We start from the raw sequence: 27377 nt of genomic DNA, 5'->3' as shown, positions 1-27377 counted from the left end.
GTAAATTCAAAATAGAATGAATTTTAAAATACTAATACTACTATTATAACTCTTTATCCCTCTATTTTAAAATTTAAAATACAAAAAATGCTTTAATACGGAGTAATTTATTATTATCTCTGTCCCTTAAATTTTGTTACATTTTAGTCCGTTCCATAAAATTTGTTATATTCTATTTTCTTACATAGTGAACCTTATATTCCAATTTATTTTTTATTATAAAAGTAATATATGAAAGTATGATTATATTAACTTTTCCAATTCACTATATACTAGTATACAAAATTTAAAGAGGAAGTACTATTTGGGCAATTTTCAGTCAATGGTACTAGTATAAGGAACTTGGACATCATGAATGCAAAAGCGAATTATATGGGCCAAAAACAGTAAAATCACGATTGAGTAAATCTGTTCAAACACCAAATAAATCAATAATTGGATCTTCCCTTTTCCATTGGATTTGCCACTGTCGCACTCACAAGTCGACTTTTTCCAAAAGCTCCTTGGCTTCCTCCCATCATATTCATATATGCCAACCAGCAACTGACTGAGAGAGTGAGGGAGGAGAGAGACAGTCTATCATAGTAAGTATTTCACAAAAACAGGAACCCGAAGCTCACCTTGCATGTCGGTTTAAATTTGGGAGTAAATCGTTTGATAGGGTGAGATGCTCTTCAAATTTGTCCTCATTTCACCGCATCTCTCATACTCTGTTTCTACTTTTCTGCCTTTTTCTATTTTCTTTTCATGTTTTCCCAGTTTGAGCTAACACTGTGTACTTATTTGGGGAAAGTAGATCAGGTTTAGGTGAATTTCTTTGTTCTCTTTTATATTGTTATTTATTTGAAGCAAGCATTTTTGCTGTGGTTGTACTATGTTTTAATCGATTGGAATTCCTTATTTTGTTGTTCATCTATTTGAGAATTGAGAAATCCACTAATATTTAGATTAATGGTTGCAATTCTTAATCTGCAACAGGAGTTGAGCTTCTTTTGATTTTTTGAGCTGAATTTGGTTTTGCAATTTTTGGATATCTATTTTCAATTTTCATCACTCTCTGTCTTTATTAACCAGTCATGGTTAGGTGAGATTGATTATGGTAGTATTTTTTTTTTTTCACTTTTGCATCTTTGACTTTAGTGGTGAAGAGGGTCCTCACTCCTCGACAATCCACAGAAATATCATATAAGGAATTGGGCCCATCATCATGTGAATTTATAACTGCAGTCTGCCACAGTATTATGTCTCTATTATAGTATATGATATTATGATTTTCAAACTTCATTAAATCTGTTGATAATTGCATCTGCATAAGTTCCCCCCTCTCCATCTCTCATTCTCTGTCCCACCCTGCCTCAAAGGTGAACTCTTTAAGCTTCTAGCTTTTATTGTTTTCCTCTTAATCTGATCCTTTTTTAGGACTGGTAATTGCTGTTTGCATTTCCTGCTGCATTTGAATATTTGTCACCTATTTTTTGGAGAAATTTTTACTTGGTTGCAGCTTTTTGATTATCTGATGTAATTGTTGTTTATCTCTTTTTTGCTTTCTTTTTCTTGATATGTTTCCCACAATCTGGATGAGTTGGTCATTGACATGAAAACTGTTTTTTGATTTCTTTATCTCACATTTGAAAAACATGAGTTTTTCATCATATCTGATGTACAAGTATTGAATTCATCATCATATCTGTAGATTGTAGAGAGATCCTGACACCATGAAACCTGAAGAGGGAAAACCTAATCAACCCGATAAGCATTCTAGGATGGTATCAACGGCACTAGTTCTCATTGTGCTGAGTGGAATATCTTTCTATCTTGGTGGGATGGGCTGTTCACAAAAGTACAGATATGGGATGCCGGATATTGGCAATGTGATTCAATCGTCGAAACCTGAAGCTATTGTGCCTCTCCAAATCAAAGCTGTTACATTTCCTGAATGCGAATCGAGTTTTCAGGACTACACACCGTGCACTGATCCTAAGGTGACCTCTTTTTCACTCATATCTTGGTCGAGGGCCCTTTTATTTGTGTGATATTTCTAGAGTGACTAATGGTTTGTGATTGTCGCAATGCTATAGAGGTGGAAGCGATACCAACGCCCTCGTCTCTCGTTTCTGGAGCGCCATTGCCCTCCGCTGGCGGAGAGGAACGAGTGCTTAGTTCCCCCACCTGATGGATACAAGTCGCCAATAAAGTGGCCAAAGAGCAGGGCTGAATGTTGGTACAGGTAAGCGAACATTTCGTGCAAGAGTTACAATTTTAGAGTAGTCTAGCACTGTTCAGTAATCTTGATGCCTAATTGGGTGGATTGCCTCAGGAATGTTCCATATGATTGGATTAATAAACAAAAATCGGATCAACATTGGCTGAGGAAAGAAGGGGAGAAGTTTTTATTCCCCGGAGGTGGTACTATGTTCCCAAAAGGTGTTAGTCACTATGTTGATTTGATGCAAGATTTGATTCCAGCAATGAAGGATGGGACTATCCGGACAGCCATTGATACAGGATGTGGGGTGAGTCCATGTTTAAAGTCAACGAGGCGTCATGGCAAATCATGGTTTTGTGATCGAGATTGATTTTTTCAGGTGGCTAGTTGGGGAGGAGATTTGCTAGACCGTGGGATTTTGGCAGTCTCTCTTGCGCCAAGGGATAACCACCAGGCTCAAGTTCAATTTGCGCTAGAACGTGGAATCCCTGCAATGCTGGGAATCATCTCAACACAGCGACTTCCTTTCCCTTCAAACTCATTTGACATGGCACATTGCTCGAGATGCCTTATTCCGTGGACTGAATACGGTAATTACTCCCTCAAAACAGAGTATTTTTACACCCGACTGTTTCCGTCGTGTTTTGGCTCCCAAAAAAGTGCATTTTCGGACTTTTGGGGAACAAAGCTTGTGAAAATATGTCGACGTTCTGAACTTCTTGCATTTTGCATGCCTAAGTATTCGTAAAATTGCAGTCTTGGAAGACTTGCCTAACATATTTCGTGATAAGTGTCACACTTTGGTGCATAATTGAGGATTGGTGAACCTTAAGCCTAATTATGTGTCAGAACACTATCTGCTGCCTTGTGTTGTATAAAACACTAAAATTTGGTTCTTTTCAGGTGGAATATACCTCCTAGAAATACATCGTATTCTTCGCCCTGGGGGTTTCTGGGTGCTCTCTGGCCCACCAATAAACTATCGGAGACGATCAAGGGGATGGAATTCAACTATTGAAGAGCAGAAAACAAATTTCCTTCAACTGCAAGAGTTGCTGACCTCAATGTGTTTCAAATTGTATGATCAGAAAGGCGACATCGCTGTCTGGCAGAAACTATCAAATAATACTTGCTATAAGAAGCACGATGCCCCGAATAACTACCCTCGAAAGTGTGATGATGGCACCGAACCCGATTCAGCCTGGTACACCCCAATGAGGCCTTGTCTTGTAGCACCTGACCAAAAGCACAAGGCAATAGCATTGGGCTCATTAATGAAATGGCCCAAGCGCTTGCATGCTTATCCAGAGCGCATGGGAGATGTTCGTCGCGGCAGTATTTCTGCTTTCAAGCACGATAACAGCAAATGGGAGACGCGGGTGAAGCACTACAAGAAGCTGCTCCCTTTGTTAGGAACCAATAAAATCAGAAATGTCATGGACATGAACACAGTGTATGGAGGTTTTGCTGCTGCATTGATTGATGATCCCATATGGGTTATGAACGTCGTTTCCTCGTACTCAACAAACACACTACCGGTGGTCTACGACCGTGGCCTCATTGGAACCTATCACGACTGGTAAACATGCACTCGAAAATGTGCCACTCTTCATAGTTTTTCGAGTCCTACTATCTGGAATATAATATTGACTATCTCTTACTATCTTCTAAGGTGTGAGGCTTTCTCCACGTACCCTCGAACATACGACCTCCTCCATCTAGACGGCCTCTTCACTGCTGAAAGCCAAAGGTAAACGGGTCTTATGTTAGCTGAGCCACACAGTGGTGATACATCAGCTCTAAGTAAATCCTAATTAAGGATTAATAAACCAAATTGGGGATTGATGAGCCCTAATTGGGTGGATGCACCCTATGTATGGATGTTACTTAAACAGTTTACATTTTTTGTGCAGGTGTGAGATGAAGTATGTCCTACTGGAGATGGACCGCATTCTCCGGCCGAATGGGTTCGCCATAATCCGGGAGTCGGCTTATTTTGTGGACGCCATCACCACCATCGGCAAAGGGATGAGATGGGGTTGCCGGAAGGAAAACAATGAACGCGGCGACGTAAATGAAAAGATATTGGTGTGCCAGAAGAAACTGTGGCAGTCCTCCATCAAAAGTTCTAGGTAATAAGGAGAGAGTTCATGTTGTTTTTAGGTAGGATATGTATGCTACATCTCGTTGAAGAAACTTAGTGAGATCTATATTATAATAATAGTTACATGAATCATATTTTCGCCCCCTCCCCTCCCCTCCCTAGAAAAAAATTAATTATGAGAAATTCAAATCTTAATCGCTTTAAATTTTAATTAAAGTACACACATTTGATTATTGAAATAGAGAAATTTCTTTTAGGGGATATTTATAGAGATATTGTTGGTGAGGAATTAATCAATATGTTGAAATAATTTGCATATTCGATGATGAATCAATCAATATGATGGTCGAATTTTACACCCCCATAAATTTTGCTGTCGTATTCTTCTACTTCTTATCTTAATTTCTTTAAGAAGTTGTCTTCTAAAAAGAAAATGGCGGTGTCTCCATTAATCCATAATTATAATTTGGGTTTCAGTCTCTTGTTACGTAGGAGGCATAAAATGAATTCTTTGTGTGTAAGATAAATAATTATTTACTATGACGTAATTAGTTACTTCGTCCCGCCACAAATTGGATTATTTAGAAAAATTACTCCATAATAAATAAATGGAGAGAGCAAGGAAGAGAGAATGTACAGCGAAGAACACTTTTAAATTTGAGCATGTGATTTTGAAAAATTATATATACCTTAAGGCTTTGTTTGATACCATAAAACTAGAGGTGTGAAATTAGAATTGGAACCTTCAATTCCAAATTCAATGTTTTGTACCACAAAAATATTTGGATTTAGAATTGAATTGCAATTCCAAATCTTTCAATTCCATAATTTAAATTTCATATTAAAAAATAGAGAATTTGAATTCTAAATAGTCATAAAATTAGATAGTTTCACTATATGTCCACAACAAACACTTTCACACACTACACCAACAGCTGTGGGATGTGCAATAGCGCCGATAGGGCTTAGATCGGCACACTATTGTTGGGGCGTTGCCGATGGTAATGGGCTCAACAGAAGTCTTGCAATAGGACCGATCTTTTTGCAGATTGCATTGTGCGGAAAGATCTAAATAAAAATGCTTTTAGGAAAACAGTAACAAGACATCTCTTCAATTATTTTCTGTAAGGCCGATCTTTTCGCCAATTGCATAGGCCGGAAAGATCTATCAGCGAAAAGATCGGCCTTATAGAAAATAATTGAAGAGATATCCGCATTGTTACTGTTTTCCTAATAGCATTTTTATTTCCTTTTCTATGTAGATCATAAAACTTAACAATCTCACAAGCTTCATTTGTCGCCCCAATACGAGTTTAAATGAGTAACTTCAAATTGTATTTTATTCTTTAAACAATTTTTTATTTTTAATATTTTGCATATATACTTTAGTAGTTTCAAAACATTATAAAAATTGTAATACAGTATTACACTTATAATTATATATTTAACTCTTTTTAAAAAAAATGTGTCGCATATTAAACGCCATTAGTTGTATCTGTGGTACACGAGTTTAATTTTATAGTTAATATTTAAAATTAATCCAATTACAATTTATAGTATTTAAAATTTTATTCACATGAGTGAACAGCGGGAAATAACACTAACTTTTGCAATTCTTGCACCAGTAATCCCCAATAAAACAAAAAGCAACAGAGAGGCCTAACAAAATATATAATCACAAATGAGATTTTTTTAATCATCTTTCAAATGAAAAATGCCCAAATGGCTTAAAGGGCATTTTTGTCTGATCATCTTGAAGCTTGCACACCTACTTTACAACTTCACGGACCTATGATTTACCAAAGGGGATAGATCCTCGCAGTTTCATAAAACACAACATGAGGTGTTGTGTTTAAAACGCTTCTCAAACTGAATGGAACGCATGATATGAAAAAGTGGGCCATCCTATTCTTGCCTTTTACATTTCTTTACCTGTTGTATAGATTAATTACGTATTACTAAATAAATGCATAGATAACAATTTTAGGTAGTATGAATTATCAATTAAGACTAAAAAACAGCTAATGTGGTTCGCGACATCGCAGATTTTTAACTAAAAAGTTCAATTTACCTACAAATTTGCTAGTATATATTTTTTACTTTCAAAGAATAGTACTACTATAAATTTCAAATAATTATGTAAATTAATATACTTATAAATTGTACTAGTTATGACATCAAATATTAGTTATAGAATAGAATAAATAGCTTTGAGTATTTAAAGGAAAAGGTTTTTTTAGAAAATAAAATAAAAATATTAAACCAAAAATTTAAAAGTGTAAAACAAATGCTAGTACTATACTATAATATTTGATAGTATTATGAATTTATAAATATTTTAGCTTATTATCAGATTGAATTTTAAAATATCTTTGAGTATTCAAACTAGAAAAGTTTTCCACAATGGGAATTATTCGACCATATAAAATATACTGCATGGTATGAAAATTACTATCATTACAAATGAATAGGAAAAGTTTTAAATAATGTCTCATATTGAGTTTTTGTTTAAAATTTGCCGTTTTAATCCAACTACGTCAATAATTCTTCATGTCTGCATTCCATTATTATTATGAAATGTAAATCTATACATTTAGTAAAGAAATATAAAAAAATTAAGAAAATGATGGTCCATTCAATTTTAAGTCAAATCATAAGTGGTTGTGTTAGGTTGCATGCAGAGCAGCGTTATCATTGTGGGTAATTTGACAAAAATGCCCTTTTAGGTCGTCCAAAAAAATCTCATTTGTGATTATACATTTTATTAGGCACCACTGATGCTATTTTTTTTTGTTAGAGGTAACTGGTGCAAGAAGTGCAAAAGTTAGAGTTATTTGGTGCAGTTCACTCTATTCACGTATATTCTATTCACGTATATAGTTAATATTTATTATTCTATAATTTGAGAACACAATATATTTAGCTTCAATTTTTAATAATAAATGATAATTTAGATTGATAATATTAAAAATTGTAATGATATAACTATGAAATATGTAATACATATTTCAAGTTGCCTTTAATATTTGTATACCTATAATAATATTTTATCGATGTCATAATTTTTTATAAAAACCATATTAACAATTTTTTGAAACACAAACACATAAGTTATTCTTTTATGTTGATTCTTATTTAATACTCCTAGTACATTAAATAAAATAAAAGTTGAATGCAAAGAAAGAAGCCCTAGTTTTGTTGGGCTCCCTAAAATATTTTCCAAATAATCCGCGGAGAAAGTCCGTTCAATATTTTTTACCCAATTATTGCGCAATTGATTTCACGTTTATTATATGTATGTATGTCCTCATCATTGCTGTATTATCACCGCCGCAGCAATAAAATATATATAGCGCTGCCGCTACGCAACCCCCCAAAAAATCGTAATACTACATTTTTGTGGGGGATTTTTGAGAGAGAAAGGGTGGCATCTCCGGGTTTCTTCTCCGTAGGTAATGCCGTTTGCGCCACAGGTATTCTCCTTTTTCCTTTTTCCTTTTTCTTATTTATTTTGCCTTTTTATTTGAATTGTTACGAACATTTATCCGTGTTTATGCGTTTCTTTTTGGTTGTAATTGAGGGCGAATTGTTATCATGCTCCGAAGGGAAATACGATTTGGATTCAGATTGTTTTGAGATTATGTTATGAGATCTGAGATTGGTTTTCTAGCTAGACCTAGCTTCATAGGCGCTAGAAGGAAGCCCTAGTTACGCCCTGGTTTGAATTGGCATGTTGTTGGTGGAGTGAAACCACCGCAGCTGGTGAATTGGTTTGTTGTTTTGATTGAATTTTTAGGTTATTTGGTTGGACTGGATTGGAATTAGGGCGATGGTTTGTCTTTATATCTAGTGTTGGGCATATTATTGGTGAGAGATGTTTATGGGAAACCTGTGGAACCATATTTAGGATTTGTTAAATTGTTGTAGTATTTTATGAAGGTACCTTGGAGTTAGACGAAGTTGCAAATTGGTCTTTGCTTGATCTGAAATTATTGCTTTGGGTGCGTGATGGGATTTGAACTATCTAGGTGCTAGTTATGACTTAGTGAATAGGTTAGTGGCAACAAATTCTTGTTATGTTCCATGTTTGAAGGTTTTGGTGTTAGCGTGTTACTATTTCAATCTATAAGCTTTTCAAGATATGTTTCTATGTTTTGAAATAATGCCCTTTATATTGTAGTTATGTATAATGTCATCTGCATGCATGTTCTGGAAGTAAGTTGACCTGTATAAATTTAACTGAAATCTTGTTTCTACCTTTCCTTAATGCTAGCAGGATCTGTTAAATTGCGAGACAAAGGATTTATCATTATCTAGGACATGGAGCAAATTTTCTTCTGGTCAGATTGCTACCAGCTCCGTGGTCTTCCATTCCAGGAATATCTTGAATGGCATTTTGTCATCCTTGGAGATTTTCTTCCTGGTTCTTTTGTCAATTGCACTTAGGCAGCAGCTTACTATAAATGCTCAGTACATGAGGCTGAAGCATTTCTCTTCTACTAGATGTTCTTTAGTGCACTTGTATGTGTGAATTGCGGCTGATTCAGCTCCGCGATTAGTTTTCTTGTGCAATTCTGCTATTGCTTAAGCATTACCTCTACAAACTCCATTTGATTTTGAGATCCTTACGGAGCAGAATTAAAGGTACTCTCTATTCCTTTTCATGTCTTGTGTTCTTGGGATTGTTTTGAAAATAATCACTTACACTCTTTTTTGTCATTGTCTGAAGTTTGCAGGTGTTAGTAGGATTTATTTTGGCTAGTATTAGGTAGCTTTTTGGTATTAATAAGGGCATCTTTCAACTTGCATTTGATGGCCTATTGATAGTGGCAAGTTTTGGTTGACGGATTCGTATCAAATTCTGCATTACAATGTCTGGAAACTTAGCTTCACCATGCGCTCGACTGAGAGCTGTAGGTACTTCCAAAATAGCGTGTCAGTTTCTACTATTATGAAGATGTTCTACAGTATTCTGAACCCTCTGCAATTCTGCGTTGTCTTCGTTTCAGGATATTTGATTTAACGTACTTCATAAAATAAAGCTTTGAAGCTCATCCATCATAATCACATTCTGCAGTGAAGCTGAAGAGTTATGGTGGATTGCTACAAGGATGTCTAGAGACTATCTGCAGTTATTTAGCATAGTATATATATAGTGCTTTCTGTGCTGTTAAAAAGTTTTACAATGGATAGGTATGGGTTTTTCAATTTTGTATGTATGCAAATAGTTTCAAACTTATGATTGACTTAACACTATCACTTATGCAGATTTAGTATCATAAAAGAAGTTGGTAATGGTTCTTTTGGAAGTGTTTGGAGAGCTCTAAGCAAGCAGTCTGGTGAAGTGGTAGGAGTCATTTTTGCTTAAATAGTCTATTCCAAGGATGAACCTTGTTCCTCACACTGTTGGAACCAGTATCCACAATTAACTTAAATTGATTTCATACCTGATCAATTGCATTGTCAGGTTGCGATAAAAAAAATGAAGAAGAAATATTATTCATGGGAAGAATGCATAAATCTGAGAGAAGTCAAGGTGCCAGCCATTTTATTTTCTTGTTGATGATTGGGAATACCTTTTTTATGAAGAACAACTGACTTGTTTGTTCCTGCCAGTCACTGAAGAAAATGAACCATCCAAATATAGTGAAGCTGAAGGAAGTGATTAGGGAGAATGATGTGTTGTACTTTGTCTTTGAGTACATGGTATGCCATCTCTTGCATAGCTTCTGTTTGCTTTTTAGAATCTTTATGGGCCTATTCATTTATATTTGGATCCGAACTTTCAGGAATTCAATCTTTACCAGCTTATGAAGGACAGATCAAAACTTTTCTCTGAAATAGAAGTGAGAAACTGGTGCTTCCAAGTGTTTCAAGGTCTTGCATCTGTACACCAAAGAGGATTCTTCCATCGTGACCTCAAACCAGGTTCTTACCAGTTACCATTCTGTTTCCTAATTATTCAAGTGATGATCCTAGATATGCTATCTGTCTTTCTCAATGCTTTTCGTTTGTTTATTTGATGATCCACTGAAGCTGTACTTCCTTTCATTCCAAGGATTATCACCTTTTAGCTATATATATGGTAGTCAAGTATCTTCTTCCTAGGTTTGGCTGGAAGCCTGGATGTTTATGTCATGTGATATATATGTTGCTATCCCAGACTTATGTGTTGGCAGTGTTGCTACTAAAGTCTCACATCTTTGACCATTCTCTCTATCTATCTCTTGTCTTAACGTACGATGTTTTAACAATTACTTTCTTGACATCAGAGAATCTGCTAGTATCGAAGGATGTCATCAAGGTTGCTGATTTCGGTCTTGCTCGCGAGATTAATTCTCTGCCTCCATTCACTGACTATGTCTCAACTCGCTGGTTAGTGGTATACTTCTTTTTGGTTTCACTACAATGTCTTTTTTGCATACTCAGTTTTATGGTTTGCAGGTATCGAGCCCCTGAAGTCCTGCTCCAGTCATCAGTATATGGTCCTCCAGTTGGTGAGTAGATGTTGACAGTGGGCAGCTCCCTAATTTCCTAATTTTTTTCTCTACATTATTTTCCTCGTGATAATAATAGTTTCTTCTCTCAGACATGTGGGCAATGGGTGCAATCATGGCTGAGTTATTCACACTACGTCCGCTGTTTCCTGGCACAAGGTATAACTAACTTTCTTTATAGGAGTTTTGCATCTTGATTGTAGTTGAACTAATTTTGAAGTAGGTGATATGAACCTAATACTTTTTCCTTGCCTTGCTTGATATTTATATTCTTGCAGTAGGTGATATTTATGCGTCTTCATTATCATGCTGCATGTAACTGATAATTTCTTTGATAATCATACTGGACGTAATTGATAATTTTGTCACAGTACTAGTGCTCCACCTTTGCTAACAAACATGCCTCGATATTTAGTTCTCTTTATTAAAATTAATGTTGACGTTCTTATTCTGTTTTGATGCAGTGAGGCGGATGAGATCTACAAGATATGTTCTGTGATTGGCAGCCCAACATATAATGAATGGGGCGAGGGGCTTAGACTTGCTAGCATTATCAATTACCAGTTTCCGCAAGTGAGTGCTGTCTTTTGAGTGATGTGCTAGTTGCTTATTGTCTGAGTACTTGATTTGGATTATCTTGCCAACTATTAATGCATTTCAGTTATGAATCACAGCCTTCTTTCTTTTATGGGGTTTTATTTGATTTTCTGCTAGAATCTTTCTTTATGCCTACTTTCTGCAATTCATGTGAATAATATTATCAACTGGACAGGTTGCTGGAGTTGATCTATCCACGCTGATTCCAGGTGTTAGTGGAGATGCAATTAATCTTATTTCTGTGAGTATTTTTTAAACTTTGGAATTCATGCACATCTCATTTCTTGACATAGCTTTTAAAAAAACTCATAGCTTCTTAGAGATTTATGTTTTACATGCCTGAAGTATACTACTTTGTCAGTGAAGATCATTGTTGGAATTGTGTTTGAAACAAAAATATAACCTTCCTTTGGTAGCCAGAACTTATGAGTTTCTCATTTTCGTGCCACATATAGTCCCTGTGTTCGTGGGATCCATGCAAGAGGCCGACAGCCATGGAGGCCCTTCAACATCCCTTTTTCCAGGTGGTCTATCATTTTTTCTTATGCATTTCGAAAAGTCCTAGTATAATCTTTCCATTCATAGAACTGTTTGGTAAGAGGAGCTTGAACGCATTGTCCTTCACAATATTGCAGAGCTGCTTTTACGTTCCACCATCATTACGTTCTAAAACGGCTCTGGTGAAAACACCTCCAGGTTAGTCTCTGTCAATTTTGTGTGGTATGTCTGTCAAATTTATATACTAGTACGAAATAGAATAGATTCTAAGATTCCTTGTCCTTTGCAGTTGAAACCAGTGGAGTCTTGGAACAAAGTACTAGGAAATATCCAGGAAGATTATCGAACCCAAAGACCATGAAAAATGTCAATTTCACCAAATCAAAAGCATCCTTGAGCCCAAGTATATCCACTTTGCCATTCTGTCTTAAACCGTTATCTACTGTGGCTAAATTCTGGAACTTTCTAGCATATCAAATAATGAACTATTATGCATGCATAAATGTAAATTTACATTTATGTTCTCTGTTTACTGTAAATATGCATCTGGTTCTGACCTCATTGTTTCCTCCTTCTAGGTGTGCAAAGAAAGTTGGACTTGAACGATCAGGTTTGTTGAAACTATACTTTTATCAATTTGCCTATGGTATTTTGGGTAATATTGTTCTTAAGCTAAATCCTACTTATTGTGCAGGATATCACTAGAAATGGTAAAAGCCAGCCGAGCAATGTGAAGCAACAGCCCAAGTATCGTCCACCTGGAATGAATGGCCCACGTGAGTGTAACTATACTATGCTGATTTACTTACTATTTCAAATTGCAAATCTTATATTGATCTGAGACATGTTGCTAAGTAACATTGCAAGTGTTCTAGGATTTGCTGCATTCATGTAAATGGTTATTTTTCTTATAACCACCATTTCAGACGAGCATAGTCTTTAGATTATGTTTTGGATTATATGATAACCAAACATATGTTGCATGTCTACACAGCCGGCATGTTAGGAAAGACGCGGCGAGTGTCTGATGTAGCTGAGAAATTCTCGAACATGACAGTTGGCTCTAATAGAGCAATAGCAAAGGGGTCAGTTGGTCAACCTATGAAGTCTGGGGGATGGCATGGGCAATCTGATATGTTTTCAAGACGTTCACAGGAGTTTCTCCCAGGAAGATCGTATTCGAAGAAGGTGGCTGGATAACTAAACCCCCCCTCACTATCCATGTATTTCAACAGTATAAAAAGTTTCTGTCCTTCATTGATTGCCTTCATGTGATTTGGCTATGTTTATTTGTTTTGTTGATGTTTTATGCTGAGCGGAGCAGACAGTTACTCAGTTAATAAATGTGTTTTTGATTCCTATTTGATATTGTATTTTAGAACTAAATTGGTAGTAGTATTCGGGATCCGAAGTTTCTATTGAAACATGGGTTCACCATTTAATAATGAGTTGGAATATTGTGAAATTTAATTATAGAAGTTATAAACATAGTCTAGCTAGCCTAAGTATTGTTTTTTACATGTCATATTTGATGTTAATTGTTAGAGTAAAGGTCAATTTTAGTTCTAAACATATGCTCAAAATACTAATTTGGTCTAAAACATTCACTTTTTGAAAAACGGGTCCTAAATATTTGAAATCGCTGTCGGTTTGGTCCTAAACATACGAAAACGTTGTCGATTTGGTCTTTTTCAACGATTCCGTCAATTTTCTGACAGTCAGATGTGAATTAGCAAATATTTTGACCAGATTAGTAATTAAATAAAATAAAATTAAAATTAAATTTAAAAAATTCTAAAATAAAATCTCTCTCACATCTCTCTCCGGCAACACCCAATACATCACTCTCCCTCATCAATTCTAAAATTTGAGATTTGTAATTATAGGCCTAAACCATTGATTCCATCAAATTGCTTCGAACCCCTAACTGTAGTTGTTGATTCTTCAATGGTGTTTCAACGATTTCCACATCCTTCCCCATGATGCAAGGATTCGATACAACATTCCACGAATTCAGCAGCTCACCCAAACACCTCGCCACATCCTTCATCGACAACCTCCTCTCTCTGCACGACCTCACGCATTTCGCGGACACCATATTCCTCACCCTCGCATCCCTGGGCGTCGGAGCCCTAGGATCGTACTCACTCATGAAATTATGCTTTTTTATCAGCGGAATCGCCCAATCCACCACCAACGGCGACGAATTCACCATATGCATCTCTGGCGATCAGGAGAGCTAATCAAAGGCGGCGGGGCCAGGTTGGGGGGCGAGGATTGGTGTGGAGGAAATCGTACAAATTGTCGTTGCTCATGAATTCGACGAGGCGGCGGCGGTCGTGGGAGTTGGTGGAGAAGCCGAGAAGGTTGACGAGGGAGGGGCTGTAGAGGGAGGAGAGGATGTCGATCTCGTTGGCGGAGGGCTTCTTAGAGTCGGAGAAGTTGACGGTGGCTAATTAGAGGTCTTTGTAGGTGAATTCTTGGATTTTGATGGGGTGGGAATGAGAACCGGATGTGGAGATGGAGGAGTCGATTTTGCAGAAGGTAACCCTTTAGAATTGATGAGGGAGGGTGATGAATTGAGTGTCGCCGGTGAGAGAGGAAGGTGAGGAAGAGAGATGTGAGAATTTCTATTTTTATTTTTTTTAATATTTTTATTTTATTTTATTAAATTATTATGCATCATTATACTAATTAAGTCAAACAATCGTTAATTGGGTGCTTGTCGTCAGAAATTAACGGTTCCGTCAAATTAGGACCACTTCGTTACCGGTTTCAAATGTTTAGGATCCATTTTTCGAAAAGTGAATGTTTTGGACCAAATTGATATTTTGAGCATAGACCAAAATTGACCTTACTCTAATTGTTATCAATGATAACAATTGTACTGATCTAATTAAATACGCATCAATTTATCGTGTTAGCACATGGAGATCGAGGTTCATAAATATTCTTCAATTTGACACTGAATATATATGATCACCAATTCTGCTCTAAGATAAAAGTAAAAAATGCAACAACAATCTACGCAATAATTGGTTATTTTCTAGGTTTCATCCCAATTAAATAAAAAAGAAAATAAAATAGACAATGAGTAAATACCATTGAATGGTGAACAAAGATATGGAAAGAAACATACCTTAAATATAATTTTCATGAAACATGGTATATGCCTTAAAGCAGCTACTACAAAGCCATATAAAAGAGACTGAAATCTTAAAACAAGATCATTTTGTAATTTTCAAACTTTCTATAGTTAGAACTATAATCAAAATGGATGATTTCTTGTGTCAAATCTCGAACCATCATCAACTGCAATGCACCACTCATCATCCTCATCTTCTAGGAAAGATATTGAGCTTGTATCCTATCCCTATTAGTGTCCCACCATTGCTTAGCATGCACCTCCCCAAATCGCTCCCGACTACACCAACAAACACACTTCAAAATTATAACCAACCTAACAATCTCAAAAACTTGAAGAAGAATAATAAAAAAAATAGATGTATGTTCACCTGAATCTGACACGACGAAGCTCCCTCGTACCATCAACAAGCTGTCTGATGGTGATGTAGACGCCCGGTTCGTCTTCCTCAATCCACTCTCCTTCAACTTCACTAGCATTGCTGATGGAGACTGCATCCTCGTCCCGGGAGGCTGTGGTGTCCCGCGCCCCCTCCATCGCGTATGAGCTCTGCCCTCCACCGTTGTAGTAGTTGCTGTACCTCGGCTGCCACTCTCTGTTCATTGATGCTGAAGTCATTCGCGGGCTCTCTCTCACCGACCCTAGCCTCGAGTAAGTTGAATCTCTCTGCATTTATCATAGTTAGTTAGTTAGTTAGTTAGTTAGCTAGTTAGTTAGTTAGTTAGCTAGTTAGTTAGTTAGTTAGTTAGTTAGAGAGAGAATGTGATGATAACTTACTCCACACTCAGATCTGCCAGGAGTGTTCAATGCCTGCTGGTTGAATTTCTGGACATTGTATAGCTCCATTATTCTGTCAAAGTTCTCACTCCACCACCTCTGAGCTTGGGACTTGTCGAACATCTCCCGGCTGCAGGGTTTATCGAGTTAACCTAGATCTAATACCAACTTAAAACATCGTACCATGGATATAAAATGATGATAAGTACCTGAAACGGATGCGTTTGAGGTCATTCCCGCCACGGGGGAGGGTGACGAAGGTGATTTGGACGCCAGGCTCGACCTGCGCCATCCACTCCTTGGGGCCGTCTTCCTCTCCCAGCCCCATGTCGTCGAACCGGGATGAGATGCGGTTCGGGGTCATGTCATCGCCACCGAAGGCGGTGTATGCAGAGTCGCGGGGGGCGGCACTGCCACCCCCGGCGTTCATGAAGTGCCAGGCTGGCGTGCTCGAGCTTCCGGGTTGGAAGTAGGGATAAGGGACTCCCTCCGATGATGTTTCGAATTCGGGATATGATCTTTGTCCTACCTTGAAGCTGCTGCTTGTTCCACCTGGTTTTCCTTTGCTTGTTCCTGATACTTTTAGTGCCATGTCCTTGATCTAAACATCACCAAAATCATCATAATTAGACTTTACTTAGAAAAAATGAGTTAATTTGAAATATACCCCAGGATTTTCAAAATGAGTTAGGTCATGTTATCATCTAAGAACATGTATGTGCTATATATGTCACACATTCAATGTTTTGATTGGAAAAGTGTAATTTTGATAAACCCTACCTGAATTAGTAAAAATGTAAAAAAAATCATCTTACAAATATGTTAAATCAACTTGCAAAATAGTACTTTCAATAGGAATGTTTTATCATTGTGCCAACTTAAATCTGGTAACCTCCCCATAAATAGAGCATAAACAATCTCTTACTTTAATAGACAATTCAAAGTGCTGGGCTATGAAATTAGATAAGGGTTATGTGCATCATCTCGATTTAGTAATTCAATTTCAAATTGAGAGTGGAGTCCAAATCACCTGATAGCTAGGCTGTTTAAGGGCTACTTTATCTAACAAAAGCTATAGATTTCCTATTATTCTCTTGTACATGATTTATGGAGACAAGTAGCAAGAAAGATTTAATTATCATAAACATTGCATCATCTTCGTTTTCAGTTCTAATGAGCTGGAAAAGGACAGGAATTCAAAGGTGGGGCATTATTACAAGGATCAGCCTGCCTTCTCCAAAACATGAAATGTTGGGCTTTTCAAGAAAGATCTTCTCAACACCAATTCTTTTGACCCATAAAATTTTCATATTTGTTCAATAAAGAAGATTTCACACTGAATAAAGGAATATTAAAGATTTGGACAAAGGCTATATTGTCCCTTTGAAAGCACTTTTGAGCTTGCTACCAATAAATCTGATCTACTAATGATCAATCATCAAATAAAATGCAGACATGTCTTAGTAATTTGTGCATTCAAAAATGAAATAACGTACTGCCAAAAGGATATTGGAGAGCAAAAAAGAGAAAATGAATAATTTGGATATGGGGTAAGAGTGAATACTTAATTAAGATGTCACTATACCAAAGATGGTTCATAATCATATGTTTGTTTGTTGTTTTCTTATAAAATATTGGAATTCAATCATATGACTAATAAAAAAAGAAGCATGTTTGATACTGGGACCAGGCACATGATCCAAGGTGTGGCATGACAATCACCCATCAATATATTCCCAATATCTTTTTCTTGGGTGCGCCTAACAGTCCCCAATACCTAAAAGATTAATAGATGCACAATAATAGAGCCTTGGAATGTGTTATTTAGCCACTTTTTATATATTTATTTTACTAGTACTATCTAAGTTTTTTAAAATATATTAGTACTACATGTGAATCGTAATTGGTACACAAGACTCCTACATTTATGCTATCAGGTTCACATCCACTAACAAACTAACCGTTCTAATATATTCCCTCCATTCAATAGGTAGGTTTATTTACAGAGTCATTTCTTTTTTAACAAAATAGGGAATGCATTTTTTCTCTCTTATTTTACTCTTATACTATTTTATTATCTCGTATCTCTTCACTTTTTTTCATTAATTACTTTATTTTTTTTACTTAACTTAATTAACATAATTTTTTTAAATTGCACGTAGAAAAAGAGTAAGTAATAAATAAACATTAAAAAAATCAAATTGAACAGATTGAAATACTCCTAGTCCCCACCATAGGTGAAAAAAAAAGTGAGGTTGAATAGTGAAGGATGCGAATTTCCTATTGTAGCAAAGTCTTTCTTGTGTCATTGACCAGAAAAAGACAATTCTACCCAGCATTTACCCTTTGGGAAACAAAGGACAAAAACCAAAGCCCAACCCATAAGCAAACAGTACACATCAAGATTTCACATTCCTAAAACAAAAGAGGGGCCCACGCCCATATAGGAAAGAGTGGGCCCCCGCCCGCTTGCATGTCGGGAAGAAGGCGTTTGAAGAGAAGAGGCATAAAACTGACACAGCAAGAAAGCCCCCACAAAACCTATACATACATACAATCAAATAGATACAAAAGGGTACCTGGTTGGCGACGCTTTTGACGGCGTCTTTTGTATTGGGAGTCCCACGCGGGGCATCTTCTTCATCTTCCACTCTTTGTTTCGAGCAAGTTATACATGTCAACATTTTTATTGTTTTTACTGCAAAAGATAAAGCCATTTCAGATTTTGATTCATCAGTTTTCTTTTCAGATTTGCCCTCATTACCTTATTATTATTATTTGAATAAAAGTACAATCTTAACCTTTTCCATGCTCAACACAATCTTTGGAGTATTACTAGTTTTTTAAATGATTTTTCTAAAGTAATTTATTTGATGCAAGTACCTCCAAGTGTCTAAAATTTACAGCAAAAAAGAACCTGAAATAGTAATTTAAAATATTAAATTTGTTAATAGGAGTAGTATATGATTAAAGGTGAGGCGTGTTCCGTACAAGAGATCAGAGGAATCAAGACAGAGATCAAATACGGAGCAGCAAATATTTAATGCTAATAATAAATACTAATGCAGCTTTAATCTTTCACGAAGAACAATAAAAAAAGTAGGGATTGTACGCCGAATTTTCTGACACCATTTTTGTTGATTCATCAATCACTCCAACTATACACAAACAGTAATCTCATGCATTTTTTGTTCCTATATGGAGTATATATAGACCGATTAATTTTTACAATTATTTCCTTTTCCCTACCAACGCAAGCCCAAGATTCTCATCATTTATTGGTATAAAAAGCATATTTATTGTCATTAAGGAAAAATGAAATTCAAAAAAATCATCAGAAAATTGAATGTCGAGTTTTGAAAGCGGCTGGCAAATGCATTTCCAGACAAAAGTCCGTGGAATTTAATTAAATAAATAAACAAAACCTTCGTACTGTTGTATAGCTATTCATATTTGATAGTGACTTTCCCCTGCAAATATACCCTTCTCTCCTCTCTATCACTCTCTCTCTCTAAAATAACTCAACACTTCACAAAAGTAATCAACCAAAAAAAAAGAAAAATTCAAAAATCACAAAACTATTTGATCATCAATGCGAGAAGAGAAGCTTACCTCGAGACTGAATCTGTGGAAAAAGCCTTCTCTATTTGGAAACAAATGATCGAATCTCTATTCAATATGAGCAGTGGAAAACACTCTCATTCTTCTTCACCAGCTGCTTCACACAAGTAATCAATCAAGCAAAGAAAAGGAAAATCAGCAAAAATCAAAACAACTATTTCTGTGATCATCAATGTGAGAAGAGAATCTTACCTAGACAAATCGAGAAACGCCTTTTTTTCCTATTTGAAGCACCGATTTCAAACACTTTTCAGAAATGATCAAATCGAATCTCCGTCAACACTGGAAAATACTCGCATTCTCAAATCTCCGTATATATTTCGCAGCTATAATATCTTCAGAGGTAGCTAAATTCCGACGATCTCTCACACTCGAGAGAGAGAGAGAGAGAGAGAGAGAGAGATTTAATTGGAATTGAGAAAATATAAATGGGAGAAAAGGGGAACGGAGGCGACGAGGAAAGAGACGGGATATTGAGGTTGGGTGGTTTATATAGGGGAAAGGATGTGACGCCGTCAGCTCACGTCGTTATCTAACGGATAAATGTGTGTTTATGAAAACGGTAAGCACTTCCTCGAGTTGTACCTTACGCTGTTTCGAAGGGATTGTACTTTTTTGCATCATGTATATATGGACAATTCGCACTTAGGAAGTCAATTTTTATTGCAAAATTGGTGTTTTATTTGGGGTCGACAAGGGGGGCCCGCCTGTCTTTTGCTCATCACTGGGATTGCACCTTGTACTATACAGATGTTCAAATTACTAATATAGATATAAGTGTACAAAATTTGACTATTTAATTGAGCTTAATTGATTAAAATGAGTTACTCTTGAATATGTATAGTGTAAAATTTCCACATAAGTGGGAGTTCTTAAAATGGAATTAAATGTTTGTGTGTATTATCATATGTATACATGTGGTAGTTAGGATATACTACATCCGTCCATTAAAATTTGTCTCATTTTTTCATTTCCGTCCGTCACCCAAAATTTATCTCATTTCACTTTTACGATTTTTGGTATGGACCTCATATTCCACTAACTCATTCATATTCACATTTTATTATAAAAATAATATATAAAAGTAGGATCCACAATCCACTAACCTTTTCAACTCACTTTCTATTAGTATTTCTTAAAACTCGTGCCGAATTAAAGTGGGATAAATTTTGATGGACGGAGGTAGTAGTACTTACAAGGAAAACGCCAAATCTACTAAGATTTTTTTTCTTTTTTTTTTTTACCCTAATCTACTAAGATTATCTTCATTAATAATGCCCATCAACATGCAACGCTTCTCCCTTTTGATTTACAACCACATACACCATCTACATCTTCCTTCACAACTTAACTTACATTTTTTGAGCTCTTCTTATTTTTACTTGCGTATTGATCATTACCCAACAAATTGCAAACAATATTTTCTTGTGCAAGAAGTCCTTTGGATGTAGGAATTTGGCTTAAATTTGAAGAAATATAGTGTTACGAGAATACCCTAAATTGAGAAAGAAAATGGTAAGGCGCAAATTTTGGGAGGCAAGATAATTTGATATTGGGGATAATTTTGGAAAAAGAGTTGGTACTATTTCATTTATGGCCAATTCTTGAAATAGGTCGATCCAGCAATTAGCTTCTGAAAATGGGTCAAAATTTTGTTTTTGCTTTCGAAAGTATGCGCGACATACATTGGAAAATATAATGCACAACATATTATGCCTATCCATGCGCATTAAATATCGAGTATTATTTCCTCCATCCCAAAAAAGATGACCTCTTCCTTGATCAGTATGTGATTTTATGCAATTTTATTTTGTGTGTTAAATGAAGAAAGTAAAGTAAGAGAGATGGAATAAAACAGAGATAAAATATTTTTATTTTTAGTTTTGGATATTTTGGTTATGACAAACTAAAAATAAAAGTGTAAGGCGGAGGGAGTTTTAATTAAGAGCAAAATATATCTAATACTAGTGCATCAGATTCTATCTACTAGATTAGTTAATCAGGTGGCAATCCGATATCCTCCATTTACAAAATTTAGTTGTGTGTTGATAATGTGGCTTGTGTAATTTAATTAACACAAAACACATTAGTTTTATGATAAAAACATATATACACTCCTATTACAATTATACTAATTTAAGTTTGGTGGAGTATAGTTATTTAGTTTGAAGAAAATATTTAAGAAGACAAAGTAGTGGAATAACTAAAAAAGTAGGAGATTTAGTTTGATCGGCGAGTTTCACAATAAGAAGATTAAAAAAGATATCAGAAAAATAAATCAAAACAAATCCTATTATTCTATGAAAATAATTACTCCAATAACGAAAACACTCCACTAAACTATATCTTCTAGATTCATGATAGAGTGAAATAAATATCACACTATTTATATTTGTTTACACATTTTGAGCATGCGTAACTTATTTAGTTCTATATTCTCAAAATGTGTAATACCTGTTTTAGTAGAAAAAAAAGTGATCCATTTTCAAAAGTTACAAGTTGGATCCAGGATGAACTCAAATTTGTGAAAATAACATTTAAAATACAGAGTACCTTTTTTCTTTTAATTTTTTTCTTTTTTAAATATTTATAAATTTTAATTTTTTGACATAATTAATAAAGAGCTGAATTTGTAGAATTTGTGTAAAAACTACTTTGATGAAGCGTCGCATATGATGGCACGATAGCATGAAACTTTTCACGTAATCACATCGTCTCACCTATTAATTAATTAACATAGGTGAATCTAAAGAGATTAGAGATGACGTCTCGATTATTTCTTACTAGTTAAGTAATTGGTTCTAAAGATCATGTAGTATGGAATCTTGATTTGCGGTTTCATAGGACTTTTTCTTTTGATACTTAGGCTAGGGTTTTCTTCAATAAATATTTAATTGCATTGAGCTTTCAATTTTTGTAGTTCTTTTACTTTGTTCATAATTGAATCATATGGATATGTGGAGCAAAACTAATTTCATTTCCAAATTTAAAAAAAAGAAAAGAAAAGCATTCTGGTTGATTATTTATTATATGACGATTCGAAATCAATTCTGAATTTCACTATACATCAAAAGTCTCATTTATATTAAAATATACACAGAGAAGTATAAACACACACACTTGAAAATCAAATTCATACTAAATATACACACAAGAAATTAAAGTGCATAGGGATGTAAAAAGCGATTGGATTAGAGTATAGGGAAGTAAAATATACTCCGCTTGCAAAATCAATTTCATACACATCATACACACATGCATGGGAGTGCATAGGGAAGTAAAAAGTAGTAATTGGATTAGTTACACATTCTGTTTTGACATATGGGTCTAGTTAAAAATACTATTCTACCTTCAAAAATACCAATTGAAAATTCATATTTTCTTTAAAAGAAAAGAAGTTACAAACAAGACAAAATTTCTAACGCTTAGAAAGTTAGGAGTACTAGTTTCAATGTCCGAAACTTTGTTTCAGCCAATAATTGCAACTTTATGGTTTCATGTGTATATTTGAATGATTAGACTACTCTTGTGAGTTATGCTACATATCATTTCTCTTATTGGTTTGAACTACTCTTTCCATCCCATATCCCATAGTAATAAAGTCTTTCATTTTCTGTAATTATTTTAAAATGATAATAAATAGTTAAAATTAATAAAGAGTAAAGTAAGCAAGAAAATAATTCTTTTTTTAACTTCATTTTTTCTCTAATTTAACTATTTATATCATTTTCTCAAAATGAATGCAGAAAATGAAATGACTCTACTATTGTGAAACAGAGGGGGTACATATCAACAGGTGAGAGTTTTTGTTGACTGAGCAATACATATTTCATTAATCCTTCTGTCATGTCGCAAGTGGTCAACTTTTTTTCGGCATGAAATTTAAGAAAACACTAATATTTATTGAGTTAAGTGGAGAAAAAAGTAAATACTATAAAAAGAATAAAGTAGGAGAAATACAAAGAGAATAAAATAAGAGAGTAATGAGTTTTTATTTGTTAAAAGAAGAAAATCAATGACTTAAATGAGATAATCCAAAATAAAAAAGTTAATCACTAAAATGAGATATATAGAGGGAGTATAATTCGTTGGTGAAACGACATGATTATAGACCACTCACTCTATGAAACGACATTTTACTACTGAGATTTTCATCTTCAGGTGTTTATTTGTCTCCTGTCAGTGTTGGTTTCAATTTCTGATTTTGCTGAAAATTAATGTCTGCTGTAGGAATAATGCACCACAACAAAACTTTCAGATTCTATAACCTTTGCCATCACTTTTGTAGAAAAAACAAAAACAAATAATAGATGTTAAAAAATACAAAACAAATATCGATTGGCTAGTCGTGATCAATGAATTAGTAAAGGGAGTTTCTATAAGGATTTATCTTTAGATTTTCCCAATTTTTTAAAACTTTTGGCTCATATGCAAAAATAGATATGGGAATTTAAAAGTTACTGAATACTACAATAATACTCTCTCCATCCCTATGTAGTTGAGTGGTTTTTTTTGGCACTTGATTTGAAAAAATGTATTCCATTCATCTCAACATTAGCCAGTCACTTTTCTTTTTGGGATATCTCACACGAGTGAGTCATTTCTCTTTTAAACAAAAAGTCATAGTATTTTTTAGTACTTTATTTACTCATCTACTTTATTCGTTTCTCTCCTCTACTTTTCTCTTGTCGTATTTTACTCTCTCCACTTTAATTATTTAAATATCAATTTTTTAAATCTTGTGTCTAAAAGAAGTGGTTCACTTATGGCAGGACAAAGAGTACTAGTTAAATTGGAGAGAGAGTAAAGTAAAAGAGATAGTAATATATAGAAGACTTTTCTCTAAATTACTCTCTCTCCACTTTAACTATTCATTACTACTATCGATTTTAAAAAACGAGTGTCCAAAAGAAATGTTTGTACTACAGATAGACGGATGGAATATTATATAGGTATGAGATAGAATGTTGGGAACAATTTTTCAATATCATGCAAAATGTTCAAATTCAAACTTTTTATAGTGAGTTAAAAGTTCAAACATAACAAGTAAGATTTTAAACAAACAACAAACTTTAGCAAGTGCATTACTTGCAAAACACAAAAACGGTTAAAAATAAAATACTCCCTCTGTTTCATAAAAATATATGAACTTTCTAATTTCATCCGTCCTACAAAAATATGTGAATTCCATTTTGCAAAAATTATAATATCAATTTAATAATATAGGTCTCACTATCTATTAATACAACTTTAACTACCATTCTCCTCCTATTTCTTACTTTACTATACGTCTATACCATTCTCCTTCTCTCTCTTTACCAATCTTGTCTTAATTCTCGTGCTATATCCATTTGCCCATGTTTTTATCGGACTGAGGGAGTAATAACCAGCAGAAGCTAAAGAACCTGTATGCGAGTAGCAAGAAAGTGAAATAAACGTACCAATATACAGTGTCTCAATGCATCACTTCGTTTTTGAATTATATGATCCCCTCCAATTCCTAGTATGACTCATGAAGTAATTAATTACTGGTCTCATTTCAAGCACCAACCTCTATGTCAATTACTAATACGCGAAACCAAACTTTTTCTCTCCATATTTTAGTGGATTGTAGCTTTTCAAATGTTGTTTTATTGAACATAGAAATCTACAACTTTTATCGAATTTTCTGAATGGAGAATCCAACCGATTTAGGAATCACGTCTTACAGTGATACTGATACATTAGTACTATTAAACACTTGCTTTGGATAAAGTTTCTGTTTTGCTTTGTTCATAATATTAACATGTAATCAAGCAAAGATAAATGCTGAGACTGATTAGGAAATAGGAATGAGATGCAACTAAAAGTAATTCAGGTTAATCAGTTGTCATAGTTTATGTTACTTAAACTGGTAACCTTGTATAAAATCGCAAAATTATTGGTGATTTACTTTATAATAATGGCTATGTAAAACCCCTCATGGCTAAAATCAAATTTAATGGAATTGAATGAAAACTGCTACTGTAAAGTTTTGAAGTAAAAATATAAAAATCACAGCTAGCCCTCAATGTTTTCAGTCTACGTACATTACTGATGTTACTAGAAATCAGAATATGATGCATAATAATGACAAAATCATATACTTACAAAACTATCAAAAAGTTTATAATGACATGAAATACACATTGAAACGATATTTTACAGCACTTAATTTCAGCCATGATTAATGAATTAGGCAAAAACGGTGTAATGTGCATTAATCCATACACCCGAAGTTTAGGAGCAAATTGAATTTACAGTTTCAAAATCTATCATTTTCAAATAAATGGAATTGAACGAAACAACTTTAACTTCCATTATTCTCATTGCTTTTGTTTCTTTAATTTGATTCTTTAGAAGATATGCCAAAGGGGTGTGCCCAATAATGTGAAACATAAATACAAATAGGCACTATTGTCTTATAATTCAGTTTGAAGTACACATATATATGTATGGGTCCATAATGTTGTCTTGACCGGAGGCAACCTTTAATTTAAATTCGATTGCCAAATTATTCATTTATTTAACCAATTACACATACATCTTAACTTTATTATAATGCATGCTACATCACATTTCATTTTCATTTTGATATACTAGTATAGGTTAACTTGGCATCTATGTACTCCTATAAAATATAGGAATGATTTATCTCTCATGTAATATAGAAGTAGAGTTTGAGTGTTGATTAAATAATCATGAAATGTTAAACATTTTTTATATTATAATAAAACTACCTAAACATGCTTTCTTCATAGCACCAAAGCCTTATGTAAAGCATCGAAAATAAAAATTAAAGACCCACAAAATCTAATATAAATTGAAGAGGCATAAAGATTATGGAACCTTTGGAAAAAAGCAAAGTGATGAGTTTAAGCTTTATTCCAACGTTTGGAATGTTCAATGTTGTAAGCAAATAAGAGTGACAAGAAATGAAAAAGCGATTACGAAAAGCCATTTGGCGATCATCAATCGAACTGTAAAGTAAAGTATGGGTCTACTAAGTAGAGAATCACAGATCTCAATCTCAATCAATCCCAAATTCGATCTTTCCCTATTCCCAATGATTCATTGCTTTTATTATATCCTTCCTACTTTCCAACCCCCTGATTTTAGCAAATTATTTTTCTTATTCAGTAAAATGTTGCATTAATCAAACCGAATTTCAATGATCAAAATGTTTGATAAAGTACGATTTGTTTGAATGTTTTTATGTATCATTTTAATATACTTAACAAAATTTCATATTAGTACTAGTAGTACTATTGTTTTACTTTATCTCATGACTTATAAATAAAAAAAATACATTTATATATTAGGATTAGTAGAATGTGCCATAGATAAGTATCAAGATAAGTTAGATTATTTATATTGCTCGAGTTATAAATAAAATACCTCTTTCAAATTTTCAATTGATTAGCAATCAACTTTTCTACATATTCCTGCGATCAATAAAAAACTTCCTTCTTTATTTTTTAAGTATCTTCTTTATTTTTCAGTCTGGATGCTAATTTACAACCAGCATAGTTTTATCTAAACTACACCAATATTTAGGGAAAAAAAACAATTTAAATATATTAATTATGATTTGATTCTACTCCGATCTACACTAATATTAGCCAATCCAAGCCCGAACCCCAGTCCATCCGAGTGGGCTGGGCTGAATTTAACAAGACTAAATTAAATCTTACTAGGTTTTGTTTTAAACAGAAGCCCGTATTAGGCCCAACCAAATTTGAATTATTATAAAATCTGATATATAAGTCTAAATATTTTGTTAAATTTACAAGGAAAATGGACGAATAAACTTTTGACATGGCTTACTACAAAACATTATAAACCTGATAGTAACATTCACCTGCATGAAGACCTTTTTACATAGCCTTTTAAACTTCTAATGGTAAGGACAGA

At 34.4% G+C, this 27377-nt stretch overlaps 3 protein-coding genes across 7 annotated transcripts; 2 read left to right on the top strand and 1 right to left on the bottom strand.

Annotated features, from left to right (window-relative positions):
- Positions 1-443: 443 nt before the first annotated feature.
- On the top strand, positions 444-4439 carry LOC125215605 (probable methyltransferase PMT20). 2 transcript variants are annotated; one of them, XM_048117065.1, is made up of 8 exons: positions 444-662; positions 1694-1982; positions 2079-2227; positions 2318-2513; positions 2586-2796; positions 3110-3785; positions 3879-3956; positions 4120-4439. In XM_048117065.1, exons 2-8 carry the CDS (start codon positions 1716-1718, stop codon positions 4340-4342), a joined length of 1800 nt encoding a protein of 599 aa, XP_047973022.1. In that variant the 5' UTR covers positions 444-662; positions 1694-1715; the 3' UTR covers positions 4343-4439. The 2 variants fall into 2 exon arrangements, with proteins under 2 accessions (XP_047973022.1, XP_047973023.1); XM_048117066.1 differs by lacking the exon at positions 444-662 and adding an exon at positions 1218-1361.
- Positions 4440-7632: 3193 nt separating this feature from the next.
- LOC125212860 (cyclin-dependent kinase F-4-like) lies at positions 7633-13263 on the top strand. Of its 4 annotated transcripts, none has more exons than XM_048113140.1 (19): positions 7633-7783; positions 8587-8954; positions 9047-9223; positions 9320-9503; positions 9579-9657; positions 9778-9846; positions 9927-10016; positions 10100-10238; positions 10583-10685; positions 10755-10807; positions 10900-10966; positions 11272-11380; positions 11580-11645; positions 11860-11928; positions 12040-12100; positions 12192-12305; positions 12481-12512; positions 12597-12678; positions 12897-13263. In XM_048113140.1, the coding sequence occupies exons 4-19, from the start codon at positions 9496-9498 to the stop codon at positions 13100-13102; spliced, it is 1347 nt and encodes a 448-aa protein (XP_047969097.1). In that variant the 5' UTR covers positions 7633-7783; positions 8587-8954; positions 9047-9223; positions 9320-9495; the 3' UTR covers positions 13103-13263. The 4 variants fall into 4 exon arrangements, with proteins under 4 accessions (XP_047969097.1, XP_047969094.1, XP_047969095.1 ...); XM_048113137.1 differs by having other exon boundaries at positions 9040-9223; XM_048113138.1 differs by having other exon boundaries at positions 9040-9227.
- A 1763-nt stretch (positions 13264-15026) lies between these two features.
- Positions 15027-19890, bottom strand: LOC125212862 (protein Brevis radix-like 1). The gene is made up of 7 exons (XM_048113141.1): positions 19638-19890; positions 19437-19539; positions 18404-18522; positions 16034-16425; positions 15825-15954; positions 15418-15713; positions 15027-15326 (listed from the first exon to the last, which is right to left on the bottom strand). Exons 3-7 carry the CDS (start codon positions 18506-18508, stop codon positions 15245-15247), a joined length of 1005 nt encoding a protein of 334 aa, XP_047969098.1. The 5' UTR covers positions 18509-18522; positions 19437-19539; positions 19638-19890; the 3' UTR covers positions 15027-15244.
- Between the last annotated feature and the right edge of the window lie 7487 nt (positions 19891-27377).

Source organism: Salvia hispanica, chromosome 3 (genome assembly GCF_023119035.1).
Source record: "Salvia hispanica cultivar TCC Black 2014 chromosome 3, UniMelb_Shisp_WGS_1.0, whole genome shotgun sequence".
NCBI lineage: Eukaryota > Viridiplantae > Streptophyta > Magnoliopsida > Lamiales > Lamiaceae > Salvia > Salvia hispanica.
The sequence above is the reverse complement of the archived record's forward strand: the minus strand, read 5'-3'. Positions and strand labels throughout refer to the sequence as shown.

Excerpts from the sequence above, each read along its gene's own strand:
- LOC125215605 (XM_048117065.1), top strand. The coding sequence starts at position 1,716 with ATGAAACCTGAAGAGGGAAAACCTAATCAACCCGATAAGCATTCTAGG. Across the intron at positions 2,797-3,109 it reads TATTCCGTGGACTGAATACG|GTGGAATATACCTCCTAGAA; the intron begins GTAATTACTCCC and ends GGTTCTTTTCAG. Across the intron at positions 3,786-3,878 it reads ATTGGAACCTATCACGACTG|GTGTGAGGCTTTCTCCACGT; the intron begins GTAAACATGCAC and ends CTATCTTCTAAG.
- LOC125212860 (XM_048113140.1), top strand. Across the intron at positions 10,239-10,582 it reads CCATCGTGACCTCAAACCAG|AGAATCTGCTAGTATCGAAG; the intron begins GTTCTTACCAGT and ends TCTTGACATCAG. Across the intron at positions 11,646-11,859 it reads ATGCAATTAATCTTATTTCT|TCCCTGTGTTCGTGGGATCC; the intron begins GTGAGTATTTTT and ends TGCCACATATAG.
- LOC125212862 (XM_048113141.1), bottom strand. The coding sequence starts at position 18,508 with ATGTTGACATGTATAACTTGCTCGAAACAAAGAGTGGAAGATGAAGAA. Across the intron at positions 16,426-18,403 it reads TCAAAAGCGTCGCCAACCAG|ATCAAGGACATGGCACTAAA; the intron begins GTACCCTTTTGT and ends GGTGATGTTTAG. Across the intron at positions 15,955-16,033 it reads CTCAAACGCATCCGTTTCAG|CCGGGAGATGTTCGACAAGT; the intron begins GTACTTATCATC and ends TAAACCCTGCAG.